At 43.1% G+C, this 22164-nt stretch overlaps 1 protein-coding gene across 1 annotated transcript in view; it reads left to right on the top strand.

The window, feature by feature from the left end:
• The window catches only part of cntn6 (contactin 6), a gene marked incomplete at both ends in the record, with an annotated part of 39603 nt that overhangs the window by 16721 nt on the left and 718 nt on the right, over window positions 1–22164 (top strand). Inside the window, 13 exons of the mRNA XM_083660611.1 lie at window positions 3665–3792; window positions 4412–4584; window positions 6640–6757; window positions 11539–11697; window positions 12057–12206; window positions 13357–13427; window positions 13920–14154; window positions 14289–14404; window positions 16648–16828; window positions 17445–17557; window positions 18760–18928; window positions 19175–19210; window positions 21835–21929. Coding sequence (XP_083516737.1) covers window positions 3665–3792; window positions 4412–4584; window positions 6640–6757; window positions 11539–11697; window positions 12057–12206; window positions 13357–13427; window positions 13920–14154; window positions 14289–14404; window positions 16648–16828; window positions 17445–17557; window positions 18760–18928; window positions 19175–19210; window positions 21835–21929 — 1744 coding nt within the window. The remainder of the gene's footprint in view (window positions 1–3664; window positions 3793–4411; window positions 4585–6639; window positions 6758–11538; window positions 11698–12056; window positions 12207–13356; window positions 13428–13919; window positions 14155–14288; window positions 14405–16647; window positions 16829–17444; window positions 17558–18759; window positions 18929–19174; window positions 19211–21834; window positions 21930–22164) is intronic.

Genomic DNA, 22164 nt, shown 5'->3' with positions numbered 1-22164 from the left:
AGTGAAACTGTGTAAAGCATTTAGGCACTCAAAATGGGAACGTTACAACGAGGGCTTTATTTCGAAAGCGCTAAAGCGGACGACCTACAGTACTTACATTCTGGCTGACTTGACGCAGTCTATGTGCCTGGGGCTGGGCTCGTGGGCTTTGTGGGGTGCACTCGTGCATGACGAGAGACGCTTTTTTTCTCTCTGCATATTCCGTCAATGTAAAATATGAACTGTTAAGAAAGGCGAATTTCAGGCTGTGGGAATCACTGAATCTCACTGACTCACGCTGGAGAAGGGGCGACAACTCAGGAAGAGGATCAGGGCAGGGTTGAAAAATCACGCGTTGGACCACTGCCAAGATTGATATGGCCAGCCGGAGCAGAGCCGCCACGTAAAAACCCACCTCACTTGCAGGGTCGCTCTATCGGCTAAATGGCGCGGCTTGGAAACTTTTAGATTGAAGAAAATGCCACTAGTTTGTGGATATTAGTGGGATTTTTGGCCAGTCTAAAAGTGTTTGTTATCTTCGGCCTCCATATTATTTGAAGCATACGATTTAAAGCAGCTACGAGCAAGATTTTCGATTGTTATTAAACAGTATAAATTTAATATTGATTCATCACATCTTACCTCTAATAGTAGACGAGACCAACGCAGAGTAGTCTCGCTTGAACCCCCAGTGAATCGGCCAGTGTTAGTCTGTCTGTGGCCAGGGCAGATCAGGAAGTGAAATGAAATGGTTTGCAGCAGCCACTTCGGCCATAACCACAAAATAACTTCCAAAAAACCTGTTAGAATATAACGAGAGATGTTCGCGAGAGTAGCAAGCCCCTGCATGGCGTTCTCCTTGTTTATGGTCTGTTGCTAGGCAGAGCGAAACGGCGGAAGGCAGGAAGCTGCCGTGAACCATTTCGTTTCACTTCCGGGTTTATCCGGCCCGCCGGTAGACAGATAGAGAGAGAGCCCCCTGGTGACGCGAGGTTAGACAGACACAGACTCTATAATCATCAAGAGAGCAATCTCCGATTCACACGGCTTTGGTCTCAGCTACTATTATAGGTAAGATGTGATGCATCAATATTGTAATTATACTGTTTAATAACAATCGAAAATCTTGCTCGTAGCTGCTTTAAGCAGTGGCAGGCAAACCAAAATACTTTACCATCAGTGATTTTAGTTTTACATAGCAAAAGGATGAATACATCTACTGTAAACTAGGCTGAATTTCTAAATTCTCTCCTAGAATGTAAGTGATAGACGGAAACGACACTCAATCTAGGATCCATATTGCTGTCTGACATGACTCATGGTGAAATGAACCAATTATAGAAAACAACATGTTAAGGCACATACAGTATAGACATGCTACAGCAAAATTGCTCATAAGTAATTAACTAATATGTAACGCTGTATTAGCATCTCATTCATCTTCACCACTGATGTAGAACAAGGGGGCGGCTTTAGCTCAGGAGGTAGAGCGGGTCGGCCAATGACGCAAGGGTTGGCGGTTCGATCCCCGCTCCCTCCCAGCTGCTGTCGTTGTGTCCTTGGGCAAGACACTTAACCCTCCTTGCTCCCGATGGTGTGTAGGCACCCTGCGTGGCAGCCTGCCGCCATCGGTGTATGAATGGGTGAATGTAGACTATCTACTGATTGTAAAGCGCTTTGGATAAAAGCGCTATATAAATGCAGACCATTTACCATAACAAGGGCAGGTGCAGGCTCAGATGTTATCAGCCAAAAATGTGTCATAATCATCATTTGACAGCACAAATAGAAAAGAGAGGGAGAGAGTTGTGAAGCTCACTTTGACCTGGGTGCTGTTCATAATAATAATAACAATAATTAATTTGACTTATATAGCACACTTTGAAATACAGCAAAATCTCAAGGTGCTTAACAGAGTAAAAAACAATCAGAGTACGTTAAAACCGGTCAAAGTACACATAACAGATCAAAGATCAAGCAATAAAAGGCACAAATCAATGAGGGTTAAAATAAGATGAATACAATTAGTGACAAAAGCTTAAAAGGAAAACAAGATACAAGATACAAGATACTTTATTAGTGCCACACAACAATGTTGGTGGTAATTGTTAGGTACAGCATGGTAGCTCAGCTTCAGTGCAAGAAGTAGACAAACAGACACAACACCATATAAACATAAAAAGCACATACTGTAAGAACCAGGTCCTAGGGGGAAAGCAGAGAGGCACAGGCGTTAAGATTTGATTGTACTGTACTCGTTTATCACCTCGCCATATGCTGACTCTAATTTTGTAGTTCAGATTTGTGTGTGTGAAGTGAAGTGTGAACTGAGACCACATACATTTAGCTGCTGCCTATAGTCTTCTGTTTTGGGGCTCTGTCTCCAATCAGTATGTACTGCCACATCTCCACGGGCTTTCCGTAACTCACTGGACCCGCCGCAGCATGTGACCGGCGGGATTGATTACTTATCATATTTTCCACGGGTTGGTCATGGGGAAAAGGGGAAAAAAGTGATTACCCAGGCAGGGCGTTGAGACAAGAATAGAAAATCACAGCATGGAACGGAGTTTGTCTACAAAGCAGATAGTTTCTTTACGTTTCTATTTGTTTTGCAGCTCATTGGCCCTCAGGTCATGTTCTCGGCGGCGCCTCCATCACTCAGCGTTTGATATTTTAGTCAATAAATCAGCGCAAAGCACCCTGTGTCAGACATGCTCTCTGGGTTCTCAGCTCAGGCCGAGTTGAATACATATTTATTCTTAGGCGCCCGATATGAAACGGTTTGATTTCTGAGCTGGCTCCTCGCAGATTTGCCGAAACTAATGTAAAGGTCACGACGGCAACACATTATCTACCTCATTTATGCATATGTTGACATGCTTTCCAAACGCCTGTTTGGCGTCAACGCGCCAAAGTAAGCACGCCGTTTGCGGAATGTGGATCGCTATGAATAGAAATCGCTTCAATAAATCTCATCTGGCGGTCTCCACATTTCCACCGGAGGAATCGCTTGATGTCGGGAAATACATGAAAGTTACAGAGTCGTACAATTTGGATCATCAATGAGGTCGGTGTTCCTCGCCGTATTCGGTGTTTAAGCACTTTCTCATGAGATTCCCAGATTTTTCTCCCTCGAGACCAGACCGCCGTTTTCCAAGGCAGTAGCTTCTACAGTATTATGCATATCTGCTGTTTATTGCTTTTGCAGAAATGGCTTCTAGTGCGTTGATAGAATCTCCACATGTTGTGGAGTGATAAGGCTCCAGGTAAAAGATTCCTTTCAAATTGCCTCTCTTCAGTGTTGTTCTCCTCTGCCTATCGCTGTTTTGCCTCCTGCCTGGCCCACTGGCCTGTTGTGTATCCAATTAATATGTGCATTGAAGCTGTTGTGTGCGGGAAAGACCATGCTGAACCTACAACAAGTCTGCTCTGCTTCAACTAAGATCATCGTTATCTTCTGAGGCGTGCGAATGGGCTTTTAGAATAGATTCGGAGGCCTTCGTTCAAAATGGGGGGAGAAATTGAAAAAGTTCAAACGGCTTGAAAAATGAGACCGTATCCGGGGGAAGTACAGTAGTTAATTTGACCCTTCGTTCGTCCGATCGAAGAACAGAAAATGTCCGATCGATAACCGAAGATTTGAAATCGTGACGGGTTGTCTCAGTTTCCTCCCTCTCCTCAGACAGATGATCATGGAGGACGGGACTCTGCGCATCGCCAATGTCAGCCAGTGGGATGGAGGCAGGTACACCTGTGTGGCCAGGAACCGCTTTGGGACCGCGAGCAGCTCGGGCACGCTGGTGGTGAAAGGTGCCTTTTCTGTCCACAGGTTTTTTTACTAGCTTTTAAGCAGAGGGTTTAAACCTTTGTTAAAGGGGGGAAAATACCAGCTCAAGCATGAAATTGATAATGAAATATATAGCCCTTTTATGTTCCTGCCAGTTTGACAGAAGTATAAGTCATCCATGGTTTTTGTCAGCTGTGAGTTATTGTTCACATAGAAGAGTCGGGCAAACCGCCGGCGTCTAGTGTGTGAGTGAAGAATATTTTGTCACCAACATTTAATTTAAAAAAGAGCTGCTGTAGCATGTTTTTTTATTTGGGTGTTTAAATAACTGGTGATTATCCCGAGAGAGTGAACTTATTTTTATTTCTTCTTTCAAGTTGGCATTGTGATTGCAGTGTGTTTAATTATTCATTATGGAGTTGTGGGAGGCATTCGCTTCCCAGATGAAGTTATTTAAGGTCAATTCATTACACTGATAGAGCAGAATCTGTCTCACTATCCTGGGCAAATAAAGCTTTATTGCTTTCTTCATTTAACTAGTTTTCTCTTTTTTTATATATATATACTGTATATATAGAACAGTGCTGCATGCAGTAACAAATGATTATGTCTGTTTTGCCTTTTCTCCCCATTATGTAACAGAGCCGACTAAGATCGTAGTTCCACCGTTGAGTTTGGACGCCACAGTGGGACTGAGCATTGTGCTGCCATGTGAGGTGTCCAGCGATTCCACCCTGGATCCTGTCTTCAAGTGGTTCTTTAATGGCAAACCCATTGACTTCCACAGGCAGGAGCATTTTGAGATGATTGGAGGGGTATGTACTGGATCGTAAAAGGACAGTGGTGGTGCAAATGCTAAGAAAACTAGAGGGCACTCAGTAGAGTGCATACCTCCGCCAACACTTCCACAAAGTTTTATTGTGTTATGTGAATCCGTTTTGGAAGTTAGGTGCCTTTTGTGATTGGCCACGCCCATTGCCATGTGCCTGAACTCATTATCTTTCCATGTTAATCAGTTGTTCCTTGGTCCACGACCAAGGACCAACTGGTTTCGACAAGTTTTCTGGTGTTAACGCAAATCCGTTTGGAAATTAGGCAGATTTTTATGATTGGACACTACCATTGCCACGCCCCCTTTTGGTCAGTGGGCATGGAAAATTAATCAGTTCTAACTTGGCCCATGACATGATTTTCTACCAAGTTTTGTGCAAATCCGTGAATCACTTTTTGAGATATCTTGCTGAAAAACATCTTGCAAAAACATAACATAAACAACACTCCCGGCCAACTCTGTTGGTGGAGGTGATGAGTGCCAAGAAAAAAATATGAAGGATTTGATCAATATGGGTTTTTGTAGGCAGATACCGATACTTCCATACAGTATCTTTAAATTTGACCATTTTCATGCAGAAAATGACAAGGATTCAGTCTTTTCCCCCCAAAGCCACTGAATCACAAAACTCTACACAAACTCAGAATAATGGAATTCCTTACTCTTTAAGACAGTATGACCCCACATTCAATGGTAGAAGAAACACTAGGATCCATTACTGTCTTTAAATAGAGTGAATTAACAAACAAAAAACACATTTGAACTTGTTGAACTGAAATACATGGGGGGGGGGATCCAGGCTTTCCATGCAGCTGTGGTCATAAAGGAACTTACATCGTATCAGATGTGGACAACATTGACTGGCTGATATCCGATATACTGTATATAAGGCCACTGTTGACCTGATATATCAGTCTAGCCCTGAAAAATAGTACTATTTTCTTTTACTTTTTTTCTCATTGAAATCCATTTTAACAAGCATGAAATTACAAGCTTGTCTGGGGTGTTGAAGTCCGGCTCCAGAAATGGTCTCTTGCTGTCATTGCTAATAATTCCTCCCTGGAAGAGAGTTGTAAATAATCATAAATATGGATTGAACTGCCATAGATCATAAGAGCACCATGGGGATTTTGCTTCAGGATGGCATTTGCCTTTAAGCCCATGTGCGTCATGCAGACATGCCGTCATTTGTTAGCATGTTGTGTGTCCTGGGGTTAAACCCGAGATCATTTGTTAGCATGTTGTGTGTCCTGGGTTTAAACCCGAGATCATTTGTTAGCATGTTGTGTGTCCTGGGGTTAAACCCGAGATAATTTGTTAGCATGTTGTGTGTCCTGGGTTTAAACCCAAGATCATTTGTTAGCATGTTGTGTGTCCTGGGGTTAAACCCGAGATAATTTGTTAGCATGTTGTGTGTCCTGGGGTTAAACCCGAGATAATTTGTTAGCATGTTGTGTGTCCTGGGGTTAAACCCGAGATCATACCATGTTGTGTGTCCTGGGGTTAAACCCGAGATCATTTGTTAGCATGTTGTGTGTCCTGGGGTTAAACCCGAGATAATTTGTTAGCATGTTGTGTGTCCTGGGGTTAAACCCGAGATCATACCATGCTGTGTGTCCTGGGGTTAAACCCGAGATCATACCATGTTGTGTGTCCTCCTGGGGTTAAACAGAGATGAAATGTCCCCAGCCTGGAGGTGATCTCAGTGTATGAGTAAATCAATCGGCGGCTACCTGAACAAAAGAGCACAAATGTGTCTGATTACAGGATTATTTATGCTCCCTGTGGTTGAGCACTGAAGTAGCTTGTTTATCACTTGACATTTTCCAGTGAGCGTCATCACAAAAACTGCTAAGCTGGAGCAAAAGTAACCATTCTTTTTATACAAAGGCACTGATGAAGTCACAGTTACTCTCCCAGCGTTTTTCTAAAACGAGCTGAAAATCATAAATATCGTCAGATGCCCGCTATGTTGTGCCGGTGCTTCAAAGTGGTCAATCACTGCAGACTGCTGATGAAAATGTGCCCTTATCATCAGGGATCTTCAGGGGACCTGATGGTGAGGAACATTCAGCTGAAGCACTCTGGGAAGTATGTGTGCATGGTGCACACTGCAGTCGACACGGTTTCAGCTGCAGCAGACCTCATCGTCAGAGGTATGTATGCCTGTACGCCTTACTTTTTATATGTAGCGCTTCTCTCTGGGGCTTTTCTAGTTCTTGTTGTTCTGGGTGCATTTGAGGAGATTATCACACACACACACACACACACACACACACACACACACACACACACACACACACACACACACACACACAGAGCTGTCAGATCAAAATTATCTTCAAAATGTTTTCAGGGATTGGGAAAAACAGCTTTGATGTATCGTCAGATTGACGACTATGCACTTTTGAAATTATAGAATTACTAGTTCATACGCGGGGATGTGTGCGCCCCATACATACGTGCAGACTTCCGGGGATGTGTGCACAAAAACAGCTTACATTTGGGGAAATTAAATGATCGGTCCCTGCCTTAACTCATTGAGTGCCAGCCACTTTTGGAGAAGGGACGCTCCCAGTGCCAGAGTTTCAGAGCTTTTTTCAGTGATTTCTCGAGGCCCACAGAATATTGTGTGATATTACTATGTAAACAATGAACACGCAAAAAGAACGATGAGACTCTTTTCTATCATCAGCAAAAACAGGTTTATTGATATCATTTTCCGTTCTTTAGTTATCAGCCGGAGAAGATAGCTTGATTTAACAAAAAAGAGCAGTTTTTTTCTAGAAGCTGAGATAATGGCCCTTTTGTGAAATTAAACATTTCAAACACATCACTGACTCTGAAGCTAATTTTCTGATGTAGTCACACCTCAAAAATAATTTCCTTCAATAAAACAGTGAAGGCCAGGGAATTTTGTTTGGCAGAATAATATTTTTAGCTGCAACCAGCAGCGCTGGCCCCTGCGTGCGCTGCTGGTTGCAGCTTCTTGCTGATCTTGATTTGCTGCTGGTGGGCATCGGATATTCTGGCTTGCGTTTGCCAACCCTGTCCTGCTGCCTGGGTCTGTCTGGGTCAGTGTTGTGTGCTGCTCTGCGTGCCAACCCCCCGCCCCGCCCCGCCTCAACTGCACACTCCTCCTTATGGGAGGTGGCTCTCTGCTGAGTTTGCTCTGCACTGTGAAGGGTGCGCGTCGGCGACATCCAGCTTTTTCCACGTGTGTTTGTCACCGGCTACTACTGTATGCTTCCAGTTGAGAATAATAACGGCTGATCATGCGAATGGGCTGTCGGCGACAGCCTGTCGCAGCGGACATGGAGGAGCTCAATTGTGGGAGCAGATTGGCTGCTGCCTGCTGCAGGCACATCTAACGTTAAAACGCTTCATGCATATCGATGCATACGGATGCGATGCGATTTCCGTTTCCCCAACGACTTATTCTCTGTTTTTCTCTGCCTTTCTGTTAACCTAGTGGAGAGCACTGTCGCCACCTAAGGGTTCTGTAAAATAGGTTATAGACCTCCAATAGCTACAATAGTTGTACAGGAGCTGCGGAAGGCTTTGATCGACGTCCCACCGTCAAAAAACGCATTGGACGTCGAAAGACGTCCGTGGCACTCTACGTCACTATTTAATTGGACGTCGAAAGACGTCCATGGCACTCAATGAGTTAATGCCTAAGCCAATGATTAAGGCCAATGCACAGTTGCAGATTGATTGGCCAACCCGTTGGGGAGATACACAGACAGACAGACACACCGGCAAACCAGGGGGGCGTGGAGGCAAGATTCACAATCAAATAGGAAACGCAGACAAAAAGGTTTCAGGGGAAAGGGTCAAAGGTTAAGTAAAGATTCCTCCTGTCTGGGGTCTCTGGCTTTTAGCCTTTCCCCAGTAAAGGGTGAAAGAACAGTGAGCCTTTCTGATCCCCTTTGTGGGACCCAGCGTTTCCCCAGTGATAACGGAAACTCACTTGAAAGGATAAGGATGCTTGGAAACTGGGTGATTGCCTGATCTGTCACAGGTGTTACCAGACTCCCTCTGCTGTTCCCCTGATTAACCGATGGGCTGCAGGTGTGAGCAGTGCTGCCTCCCTCTATCTATCATCACATTTTGAAACGCTGCAGCTGCTTCTTTAAGTGACTGTGTTTAAGCACGGGATGTGTGTGTGGGCAAGATTTAGTCTAGGCCACTCCCCCAGCTCACCGGTCGGCACAGACAGACAGTGACACAGGCGTAGAGAGAGAGAGAGTGTGCCACAGCAGCCCAAACCGGCTTACAAGCACACACACAATTTAAGAAACGTCTGGAAATGAATGGAGAATTCATTTCCTCATTGGCGAGACTTTGGCATGCTATGGAGAGAGCGGCTCAGAACACGCACGTGCTCACAGTGTCAGAGAGAGGGCAGAGGGGGTGTATGACAAGGGTTGGACCTGCAAACCTGCACCGCTTAAGCCTTACTCTCTCTTAAAGGAACACTCCGCCCATTTTCAACCAGCTTTGTATCATTAGAACATCAGTAGTATATCAGAAAACTGTAAACGGTTTTGAAGTCTGTCATTTAATTTGACAGTTATTGAGTGTTAAAGTGTGGACCAGTGACATCACTGGTCCACACTATCTCAAATAAGTTATTAACTCAAATCAACTATCAATAACTGTCAAACTATTCATCATTCATCTAGTTTGACAGTTATTAAGAGTTGATTTGAGCTAATGAGTTATTAATTTGAGTTAGTGTGGACCAGTGATGTCACTGGTCCACACTTTAACACTCAATAACTGTCATATTAAATGACAGACTTCAAAACAGTTTACAGTTTTCTGATATACTACTGATGTTCTAATGATACAAAGCTGGTTGAAAATGGGCAGAGTGTTCCTTTAAACACCGGGTGTGATTTTGTTTCCCCATGCTGGCGACCTCATGTCCCGCCCACATTTTTTCCCTCGGATGGCAAAGGCATAAATGCTCATAAACGGCTTAAATGTGTGAAAATGTAAAATTCTGCTCTGTCAGTCCCTGCCTACTCAATACTCAATACCCATGTGCAGTTTCAGATTGATCAGTCAACTCGCTGCAGACATAGGCTATATGTTGCACAGACAGACGGACAGAGTTTCCTTCATTTTATAGTAGGATTTTTTAAGGCTCCATGATCATTAAATGTACTTGAGGAGTTACAGGTAAGTCACCCTGGAAACTTCAGAGACTATCCAAGCCATCAGACACCACCTTCACACATGGATTTGATTTTTTATTTCTTTTTCATACTTGAACATAACTGATGTGTCAGTGACTGCTGGTGTCTCTGAGGAAGACTTCCTTGATATTGAAACTTCAGCCTTTTAAGTTTTTTAATATGCATACAGTAGATGAAGATGGTGGTGTGCGCAGCATCCGTGATTTCTCTTGGATCGTCTCTTACGGGACTGACCAAGTGATTTACTTCCAATATGGCATCTTAGGCTAGCAGCATCCACTACAGTTTGACAGTTACTAATCAGCAGTGTTGAGCTCATTACTCATAAAAAGCGAATAAATTACGTATTACTTGTGCAAACGTAACATTACTTATTACTCCCAGGAAGCAGTCATTCATTCTCGTAGTTGTTCTATACATTTTTCTGTTATACGTTCAGATTTATTGCATTCTCTCTTAGCTTCAAAAATTGTGACAAATTAATCAAAGTTGATGGTGTGCTGCTGACTGAATGATCAGTTGATATCCAAGAGCAAAGTAGTGGGAATACCTCCACCATGAGAAGGTCCACTTTCTGCATGTTCTCATCTAGTCGAGCACATTGTGTTCACAACTAATTATGAGGACAGTTGATCAGGGGATGGGGTGGCGTGTAGGTTTTGGATCATCTCAATCTGATATTTAAAGGGGACGATTTTTTGTTGTTGTCTTGGGTGGTACATGTACTGTATCTGTTAACATGACTGAAATGTAACTACGGTAGTGCTCTGTTACACTACTTGATACTGGGATAGGTAGATTATATTAGGTTCCATAGATAAGGGTTTTTGAAGGCAATACCAATTAAAGTAAAGCTGCCAGTAGAGGGTATGGACGGACGTCACTTTCCCACTGGAACACCGTCCCTCAATCGGGACTGAGTGGCAAAACCTATGGGCAAAACATTCAGCAGGTTCCTCTCTGTTGTTTGGAGCAGCAGGTGTCATTTATCTAGCCTGATTACTGCATTGAAAATCAGTCTTGCTGCCACTCAGTGGGTGTGACCATGCAGTGACATCATGTGCATACCCCCACTGTTTTCTGCTAATGCTCAAAGCTTTATATGTTTTCACACAGTATTGAGATTCACCCACAATCTGCTTTCTCAGGGTGGAAACGCCTCTGAAACAGCATTGAGACCATGGCACACTAAGAGTCTCCATTGAAATCCCAGATAATGAAATAGTTTTAGATTTTGCAGCTCTTTGAGGCTGATACATTAACGCTTTTATAATTTATACAACACATAACTGAAGAATTAACGGATTAAATGAACCATGCATAGAAAATAAAATTTCATTGCAGGCTTGAGGCTTTACAGACTCATGTTATGTAGCTGTGGTCAGAAAAGAACCTTCATCATATTGGCAGCGAACCACATGGTCATTACCTGAGTTTTAATAAAAGACCAATAACAGCCTGATAAATCGGGAAACCGATGTCATCTAACCCAACACATTATAAGCCAACTCTGCTAGTAATCAGTGCATTAATTTGACTCTCGTTCCCAATAGAACCCATTATATCTCCAGCAGCCCTCGTTTGAGGTATCATTAGCCGAGTTATGAAGCACGAAACGTGTTTTGTGTGCTTTGAGTCTGAAGCTAACTCTGATGGATTGCATTGGGTTTGGGCTGCCGTGGCACAGTGAAGCTGATGAAGGTGTCTGTCCTTGTTTGTGGCCATGGCAGGGCCGCCGGGTGCCCCGGAGGGCCTGCTAGTGACGGAGATCACTGACACCACTGTGCAGCTGTCCTGGGGCTCTGGACCCGACCACCACAGCCCCGTCACCACATACACAGTGCAGGCCAGGACCCCCTTCTCCATCGGGTGGCAGACTGTCAGAACAGGTAGAACACCAACACCACCGTCAAACACTTGACGCTCATGAACTTATTATGACACTTACTTAACGTTATTATAGAGAGTGTTGCCGTGCCACGATATCAGCTTGCCCTTACCATTCCTTATCCTCTATTAAATATTTACCAGAAATATTGAATATCGATAGTTGAATAAAGAGATCCTGTAGATTTCCTGATGTTACACCAGAAAATGATTTGGAATAGTGTTCAGAAAATCTTTAATTTATTTACTTACATTGTGTCACCGTTTCAGTTACTTCAGCCTCTTGTGAAACGTTTCTACTGTTTGTTGTTGAAATGTGCCTCAAAAAGACATAACGCAATTCTAAATTCTTTAATCCTAGTTCCTGATTCTGTGCCTGGACAGATGTTGCATGCAACGGTGAAAGATTTGAACCCCTGGGTGGATTATCAATTCAGGGTGGTGGCAATCAACAGTGTCGGCGTAGGAGAAGCCAGCATGCCATCAAAACAGATTCGAACCGAAGCAGCAGGTACCCTCCCGTCGCTTTGTCTCCTGTCTTGACAAATCAATCAGTCCCACTTAGGAAATGTAATTAAACTGTCTGATTAATTTCACTTTCCTTCAGTGCGTTCACTATTTGAAATCTGTTGTTTTCACGCCAGTCTATTAGGTTATATTATGTTATTGTGCATTTCTCATAGCTAACTTACTTAATGAAGACAACAGCAGCTTAACTTGCCTGAGTGACATATGGACAGATGTTAATGATTTCAGGAGACAAGCTACTATGATTTATTCATCCTATGGAGATGACAAGGTGTATGAAGCCCTATTTTCACATTCTACTCTTTAAAATTACAGTATTACAACAGGCGCGGACTGCATAATCGGGCACGTCGGGCTAATGCCCGGTGGCCTGGCCTGGCCTGCAAAAAAAAAAAAATGTGTGTGCCCGCAGTCAGGCCACTCACTGAACAGCAGGCCAGGTGCCGCCTACTGGTTTACTAGTGGTTTTATTACTTTATTCAGGGTCAAAGTGGGTGCATCTCATTGTAAAATTGGACTCGGCCCAAATCTTGCTTCAAACGGCCCAAATCTGGCTTCAAATGACCCAAATTGGGCTTCAAATGGCCCAAATCTGGCTTCAAACGGCCCAAATTTTTCGGCCTGCTTGGTATCTAATGCCCGGCCTGAATTATGATCCCAGTCCGCCCCTTATTACAACTACTCTTTAGTATTATACTTGTAATCATTTAAGTATTCAGACTGAGGATGTGCGGGTGTCAGCGCTCTGGGACTTTTCGCCATCATTAATGAATGGCTGCAGCAGCAGAAAACATGTGAAACATGTGAAACATCGGCACGATGCAACGGCGCGAAAGTTAGCGGAAGCGATTCCATCCCGCTGGTTGGATCACCAGAGAAACACGTTCCCCGTTGTGCCTCACGCATGGAGGTGACATAATGAACTCCGCTGTTAACAGCAGCGTACACATGCCATGGGTGGTACATGCCACTGCCAGCCCTCAGCCCCGTGATGAAACTGTTTTGTGTAAATAAGTAGCTCTGCGGAGCAGCTGTGAGGATCACCTCATTCAAAGCCGGTCTGCCTGAACAGAATCCGTTGCAGCTCCCCTCAGACGTTGCGGTCTTTACATTTCCCTTCCTTGTCCGTGCAGCTCCGGAGGTGGCACCGGCTAACGTGAGCGGCGGCGGCGGGAGTCGGGGAGAACTCGTTATCATGTGGGAGGTAAGAGGATCACACGGACACAACTGAGCGGACATTCATTGGTCACAGGCCTTTTTCTCCAGTTCTTTGGATGAGAAAAGGGCTTCTGGAAGATTTATCTGCAACGGTGTGGCTTCGGTGAAATGGGCTTTAATTAAACACGCCGCTGTCCTGATTTGCTGCCTGCTCACAGCCCCCACCCCCCCCACACACAACCCCCCACCCCCCACACACAACCCCCGCCCCCCACACACACCCCCCGCCCCCCACTCCCCCCACCCAAACCACCCCCCGCTGTGTATATCAAAATGAAGATACAGAGCCGGATTTCACCCGCATAAATCGAGAGTTATGTGACGACTTTACAACATTTTCGGGGAGATGCAGTTCGATGTACAGAAAGATGCTGAATCGGTGCATCCACCAACTCAATGTTTTGCTGCTAGACATAAAACACTATTGCTACATCTCTTAAGGTTTGCACTAAGAACTGTAAACTTGTCACTTTCCCAGCCCATTCCAGAGGAGCAGCAGAACGGAGAGGACTTTGGCTACGTTGTGGCTTTCCGCCCGCTCGGCAGCAGCACCTGGACCCAGACGGTGTTGGCGTCGCCCGACGCCTCCAGATACGCCTACAGGAACGACAGCGTCGCACCCCTGTCCCGGTTTGAAGTGAAAGTGGGGGTCTACAACGGCGTCGGAGAAGGGCCGTTCAGCCCTGTGGTCCGAGTGTTTTCTGCAGAGGAAGGTGGGAGCGTTCGTTCGCCCTGCACACACTTCTTCAAACAGCAAATACATGTTAATGTTAATGCACGCAGCAGATCTATGCCTTTCACTGTTAATTGCAACACTGTATTCAATCATTCATGATCTGCTGTTTAGAGCCCTCAGAGGCTCCGTCGCGAGTGTGGGCCCGCACGGTGTCAGCGTCAGAGATCGAGGTGTACTGGGAGCCCATTCCCCCTGGGTCCAGCAGTGGGAGGATCATTGCATACGAGGTACGAGCGAAGAAGCGAAACTTAAAAGTAATAAAATAATAATGCTGGAAGCAAAATTCAAACAATGGAATAGACATTAATCCCAGAATGATTGACAGTACAATAAGCCATCGTTCGTTTGAATACAACTGCCGCTGGCGACGATGTGGAAATGTTTCAACGTGAGAAAAAGAGAAACTTGTGTTAGAGCGTCAGATTTTTCACAGGCTAATTTAAGGGATAAAGAGGTCTGTTCACAGCTGTTCCACTCTCCAAAAGAGCCGCATACTCTGCGCTGCCAGAGTGCTACTAAAAAAGAAGAAGTGTGAACATCATACTTCACTATCCTCCACAACAAAAACACTCTTCTGGGATTTGGATGCGGAAGAAGTTTGAGGAAAAGAACATTACTTTCCAGAAGCTGTGATGTTTTAAAGGTATGGAAGGCCCTGGTGGCTTGACCTGTGTGAAGGAGCTTTGAGGTCATTCCCGGTATTTGGTCCATCCACTGTTACAGGGTTTTGAAGCACCATGATCGTGTGATTTGCAGCCAGGCAAAGGGAAAAAAAACAATCTTGCTAACCCACTAGACCTGGCTGATTTTACAGTACAGCCTAAAACATCCACTATTTGACCACAAAAGTAATGTCCACATCAATATGAGATTCTTGTGATACAGTATAACCACATTTTTGCCATTTTGAAATTTGGGATTTAAAGTCACAATGACGAAGTGGCATTTTGAAAGCATCGTGCTTCCTTATTTTAATGCATTTCATTTTATAGGATGTTGGGGCAGAATATAATGTGGGGAGAATTCATATCCAGAATAGAACTAATGTCCCGAAAAAGGCAGTTTTATTTGATAGGAGCAATTCACCACTGGAAAATAGAAAATAACCTTGGCCCCAAAGCATGAGGACAATGAAATCCGAGATTATCTGTGTGTGAAGATTGAGATGGATGGATAGATAGATAGATATCAAGTGATACGGACTATATTATGTATCAGTATTTGGTTTCAGAGTTTCATCAGTGCTAAAGCCAATGCCAAGTACCATTGCCATGTTAGATATCAAAACAAAAGGACTTGATTGTCTGCCTTTCCACACATACTGTAAAGGATGTTAGATCACTCGAATAGAGAAAAATACATCATATCACAATAATTTTTGTCTAATTAATCTAAAGTGTGTTGTTCAGCGGTTCCCAACCCTCTCCAACTTGTGGCCCAGTTGAAATCTCAAAAATGTTCTTGGCCCACATCCGAGCGTAAACAGTACAGAGGCCAAGTAGTGTGCTGTCAGAGCACTTTTTATTTTAACGAAAAATGGAACTGTAGATCAGCACCACGCAAAAACCAGAAACTAAAAGTGAGGCGAGGGGCTGTCTGCAATAGGCTAATTAACAAATAATTGATTACAAATTAAATAACGGAATCATTCAACAATGGAGAAATGCATTCTCATACACAATAAAAAATGATTTAAACAAATCACGAAGATCGTAATATTTGGCAAATGATATGGCGACCACTTGCAATACCTCCGCAGCCCACTAGTGGGCCCCGACCCACAGGTTGGGAATGGCTGGTGTCGTTGAAGCAATGGATCAGGTCAGTGCTCATACTGTACTCTCCTGGTGCATCCAAAGCTTAGATGAATAGATTTTGCATTATTAAATATGTTGATAGCACAAAATGTCGGTGGTGAGATGAAAGAGAATGAGAAAACATGAAACGTTGAAAACACTGTATACGTCCATGTAGGAATTTTCCTGTTGATGCAGCGATAGAGAGTAGTGAAGCGGAAATGTTTTACGTAAAAATGCCACAAATGAATACTGTCTTAGTATTCATTACTGTCTTAGTATTCATTTGTGGCAGTTTCACAAAGTGACGTGAGAGACAACCCTGCGTCAGTAACAGCTCCAGGCATGTATGGATACATTTCGATCCATAATGGCAGGCAGTGATGCTGAGCCAAAAGTGTGAATGTGGTGAAATCCTGTCAAACGAGGCGCTAAAACCATCGAAGCACCAAGAGACACTTCAACACAAAGCACCTGCGATGTGTCGGGGAAGCTTTTTTCCTTCAATGTCAAAGTTTTGAATCCATTTAGTTGGTTGCACCTCGGTTGCCGCCACACCACAGATCGGAGAACACTTTCTGTAAAGGTTCAGACGTAAACCAACAAAAGCAGTACAAGGGATGTGTGGGGAATATGGCCGGAGGTCTACAATAACCCTCACGCCTTTGTTCTAGGTGGTCTTTTGGGAGGAGGGCTCTCAGGAGAGCCAGGCGGAGAGAGTGAAGGTTGCGGACACAGCAGCTCTGCTCTCTGGCCTGAAGGGCAGCACAGTCTATCTGATCTCAGTCAGAGCCCAAAACAGCGCCGGCCTCGGACCCTCCGGCCCGGCTTTGAATGTCACCACCAGGAAACCACGTGAGTCGACATTTAACTCCACATTCATGTCACAGCACAATAACATGCTGCTGTATGTTTCCTTGCTACAGCTGTTCACTTGTTGCAACGCCCACATCCAAAATCCTCCTTATTTATGTATTGATGGATTCCCTGCTGTTTACCGCCACACATTTCTGCAATTTGTGATGTCAGTTGGGAGCCCACGTCCTACTTGTAATTACCACTAGGAGGCTGATGTGAGCGGCTTTTCCCAGTTGTCCGTTTGTATTTACAGTAAATCCAATATGATGAGGCAATTCCAAAACTGAGACCAAATCAGATATCTGAACTAAATCAAGACTACTCTCCCACCCACCAATGCTAAAAAGTACAGAGACTGCTTTTTGATCCACTTTTCATTTAATCCCTATTTACACATCCATACGTGAAAAAGGTGATTCAAATTACAGACTGTGCTTTTTTTTCTCTTTTCATTTTTGTTGACCTCTGCCGTGTGTTCTTGAAGGTTGAGGAGCAACATTCACGTTCGACTACACAACACCGGATGATTAAATTGAGACTGATTGTGGAGTCGGCTTGTGCATTGTGCGTTCATTTGTGCCACTCGGGGTCTATATAATTACATGTCTTGCAGCTCCGAGTCAGCCCCCGGGGAATATTGAGTGGAACTTGACCAACTCCAAGATCTTTCTAAATTGGGAACATGTCAAGGCGATGGAGAATGAGTCTGTGGTGACAGGCTACAAGGTGAGTTTGTCAGAGCAATAAATATATAAATAAATGGAGAAGTAGGGAAACAAATAGAGCCTCAGCAGCTGTCATCTCAATAAATGGCTTTCTCGTTGCCGTGGAAAGATAGACCTCAGCACTCCAGTGTCACATTATGGATTGGTCCTGTCTGGCCTCTCAAAATTAAAAGATCTGTTCCAGGTGATATATCCAGATGAAATGAAAAGCATCGTGCCACAAAGGGAAAGCTTCCCTCCACCCAGTGCAGAAAATTAATCATATTTTCGACCGCCTTGCATACTCTCCATCCCGAAGAGGAAAACAGTTTTTGATCATGCTATTCACGTATTGTTTTCCTGATTATGCTTTTTTTACAATTCTCTGGAGATGTGTAAGCTGGCTCATTTCTTTTGTGAAGTGGCGCTCTAAGTAGGCGTGCAGTGCATGCAGATGAGAAGGTTTTCAAATTCGGCAAAGGTATTAGTGTGAGTTACGGTAAACAAATATTTCCTTATTTATTTTTTCTGCCTTTTAAAACTACATTTTGCTGTTTTGTATTTTGGCTGTGGCTTTTGAGCTGTTATGAAAGAGTATCGTATTTTGATTGAGTTGAAATTAACGGTGTGAAAAGTCTGTCTGAAGTCTGGGTCAAAGGGACCATACCAGCACCTGATATGGCATTTGGAACTCATAGCCTCCTCTGGGGAGGGAGTGTCTGTATAATTGTAGACACAAGTTTGACTGTGTACTGCAAAAAAACATCCATCTTAATAACTCATTTAGCCTCATACTCGGCCTTCAAATCAGATTTTTCTGCCAGTGAGTTGGGATAACTCCACTTGTTTCAATGTAGTTTCACTCCTTTCATAAATGTTCTTGAAATGAGTGTAAATATGTTGAAACCAGTCAAAATAAGGCAGATCACTGCACTACTTTAAAAAAGGTTTCATTCTGCAAAATTCTTTAAACAAGTTGATTTGCATGCTTACTTTAATAAGAATATTCATATTTTAGGACTCAGTAATAGACTAAGTGGCTTGTTAAGGTGGAGATTTTTGCAGTGTATTTTGTAGCATACACCACTCTCGTGTAGTTTTCTGCAGTCACAGCTGTCGGCTACTGTAAGTTCATTTTTCTGAAGGTTTGTTCATATGACTGTCTGTCGAGGAATGAGATGTTACTTCTCAGATCCTGGCTGTGACTCTCCTCCCTCCCTCCAGGTGGTGTATCGTCAGAACTGGCACGGCAGGACCAGCGTGCTGGAGACTAATAAGACCAGCGTGGAGCTGCAGATCCCTTCTGGAGAGGACTACCTCATCGAGATCAAAGCTCTGACCGACGGGGGTGATGGTGGCAGCAGCGGCCCAATCCGGATACCAAAGATGTCCAGTAAGTCTCCAATACGCCATGCAAATAATTACAACGGGACTCGATCAGAGAAGCATGGGGACCTGTCACTAATCCTCTCTGTGACTGGTATTGTTTATTAATGTAGCGGAGCTTTAACAAGGGCTTCCAAATAAATAAATCACAGTAACGGTGCACCATGCAACTAGGAGATAGAAACAAAACATATTGGTCTGTTCAGGTATATTTGTTAGTGCAATCCATATTAACTTTTACCCCCCTCCACAGGTCTTAACTCAAAAGGATATGGCAGTCCAGATCCAAGCAAGATTTGCAGTTTTATGTTTTGTATATTTTCCATGTTGATTTTGTAACATACAACAATGCCTTTATATTCAGCTCTGGGTGTGCAATATATTTTCTGAGTCGCTTTTACATGGCACAGATTGTGTAATAGACAGCTATTTAGAGCAGCGTTTCTCAACCACTGGTTTAACTTTGCAACCTAAAATGGCCCACAGCAGCATAATGGTATTCAGTTAGATGTCCACAAAAACAGTTGGTGGACTGTTACTGCTTTGATGTACTTGGAAAGATGAATTCCTTATCTTTCATTTGAGCATAACCTGAGCGCAGGAACATGTCCCCCATTCCCATGTCTTTTTTTCACCCGTTTTGCCTCGACTACATTTTCCTTCTGGACTTGCTGTGACCTCTAGGAATGTTACAGACCAAAACTTCCAAATGTCGAAGACTCTCAGAACAACATTTCATATCAGGTGCTTTGGGAACTTGAAATCTGAAAGTACACTTTCACTACAGTAATCTTCAATTTTATTTTTCCGTCTAATTTTGACTTGAGCACCAGTCTCAAATCATCCACAGACGTAGGATGACTTTACCTAGGCCTACATGTTTTCCTTGCTGATTTTATGACACTTTATGCTGCTTTCAAAACACTTTCGTCAATAAACCCTTGGATAATAATAGTATGCTGCTTAATTAATTGGGTTGCAAACAGAATAGAAACAGATGCAAACGCAGTTGAGAAGAACTGTTCAAGAATGTGAAACAAAGCTGCTTTGCCTTACCATATTCTTCTATTCGTTTGTCATCCAGTCTATAAAACAAACATTATTTTGCAAAAAGGGCAGGCTTATCGACACGTAGAATGTCATTCACACACTGTATTTATTTCATTTGTGAAATTGGTATTTGATGTAGTTATATGTGGAAAAATCTGCTAATGTGTTAACACCCAAGGATTGGTGGAGTTTGGAATGTGTGCCTGCATGTGTCACTGTGTGTTTTGTGGGTTGGGTAAGAGGTGGATTAGATGTGCAACATGACAGCGAAGGAGGCTCATACTGACAAATTATAGTAATCCCCCCAAATTAGAAAAATAAGTACGAAAAACTGCTCTCTTAAATGTGAAAGTGGATAAAGGCCATATGTGAAAATTGTATTTTAGTTGGGAGTTTAACCTCAGAATTCGGAAAATAAAGTCAGAATTTCTTTAATATCAGAATTCGGACTTGAATCTCAGAATTTTGCAGAATTCCGCCATGACTTTTCCCCATTCAGAATTCTGACCATAATCTCAGCATTCTAGCTTCCTTTCTCTTGAGCGAGTAGAGTCAGTGTGCTATTGAGCTGATCCACAAAAATGTCGAAAAAGAAAATCAGCATAATAACCAGCTAAATAAATAGACACAGAGCACTGAATGGTGGAACGTCAACTAATCTTGTCACACAGCTGTGAGTTGATCAAAGAAGCAACATTTGCCAAAATAAAAGCCAGCGGATTAATTTGCATAGATAATATTCTGAAGTGAAAGTCTTCATTTGACTGGCTTCAAATTTTGGGAAGATGCCCAATTTAAGACTGACCACAGCTGCCAAAACGATCGTATGCATCTGGTCAGGAATCTGAATCCGTTTTGTCTAGATTTTGTTGAGTTAATTGAATTTGCAAGTGTGAAATTGTGAAGCGTGTACATAATAGTAAATACAGTAAGAGTACCTCATTTGAAATATGTATATTGTGCATCGATGAAAGGTGTAATATTTATTGCTCTGTTTGCAGTTTTTGTTGTCAACTTGATATGCAGCAAAGTGGTACCAATGAAAAAGTTCTGCTGATGATATATGTCTGATACATGAAAGTAAACAGTTAGGACATGTTATGAAGTGCTAGTATTTTTAATTCCCTATTTCTTTGCCATAGAGCTGATTTTAAGATACATAGATGCCTTTTTACATTTTTCTTTGATACATAATCTATAATTGTTTCTCCTCATTAGTCATGCATGACTAATGAGAACTCATGTTTGTTCTTTATGATTTTGATGACTGAAGTGCTGAAAATTATTTTTGAGACATTCATCCTTATATTCATTTTATGAATGTTACATCTAACATGGAGCCCACCTCAACCTCAATACTGTACTTGCTCATGGAAGTTTTGTCTGTATTAATCCATCACCTTAAACCTTAAATCACCTTACATATTTCCATCAAACTCTTTCATTTTCTGTTGTGATTAGAATTAGTCAAAAAAGTATATTTGTATGAAAGTCCTCCCCCTTTTATTTATGATAAATGTACCTAATTCCTTCTACTTGTTTTGTTGCTTTTAGTATCTTAATACCATTGTATTAATATACAAAATATCTCTGTGAGATGACAATGAGACTCAATAAAATTTCACATTGAAACCCTTCAATCCAACAACATTTGGCTTGTTTGACTCAAGACTGCATTGCTTTGAACAGATTTCTGCCTTTCAAGGTTGTTTTGATGACATTTCTGCTTTGCTAAATAATGCATTGAGGGTACATCGAGGGCTCCTTAGCTCACCGACCCACCAGGATGTGGGACTGCAGTTTGGACTAGCGGTTAGAGAGACTCCAGTACTGGAGCATCCTCCCTACCAGCTCCTGTTCTAGGTTGGACCGTGGACTCGGACCTCGTGGGCCTCCCTGTGGAGTGGAGCAGCCAAGAAGATGGACCCCCTCCCCAGGATCACAATATCACCAGATCAGTAAACAAACACCAGATGGCAAAATTTAGATGTCCCTTAAATTCAGCAAAGCCTTGTGATTCTTCCATTTAAGAAGAAATACCTTCTACCAGGTAAGTCCCAGTTGGTTGCGACTGGTATGGTATGGTATTGTGTAGACGTTCTCTCTATCTGCTTCACTCAACTAGAGAGAGACTGAGGACTTTCTCTTATAGTTTACTTTTTAAAACTGGGTGGAAACACTGGAAACAACTAG

This window comes from Poromitra crassiceps (genome assembly GCF_964638095.1).
Source record: "Poromitra crassiceps genome assembly, chromosome: 25".
Classification (NCBI taxonomy): domain Eukaryota; kingdom Metazoa; phylum Chordata; class Actinopteri; order Beryciformes; family Melamphaidae; genus Poromitra; species Poromitra crassiceps.
The sequence above is the reverse complement of the archived record's forward strand: the minus strand, read 5'-3'. Positions and strand labels throughout refer to the sequence as shown.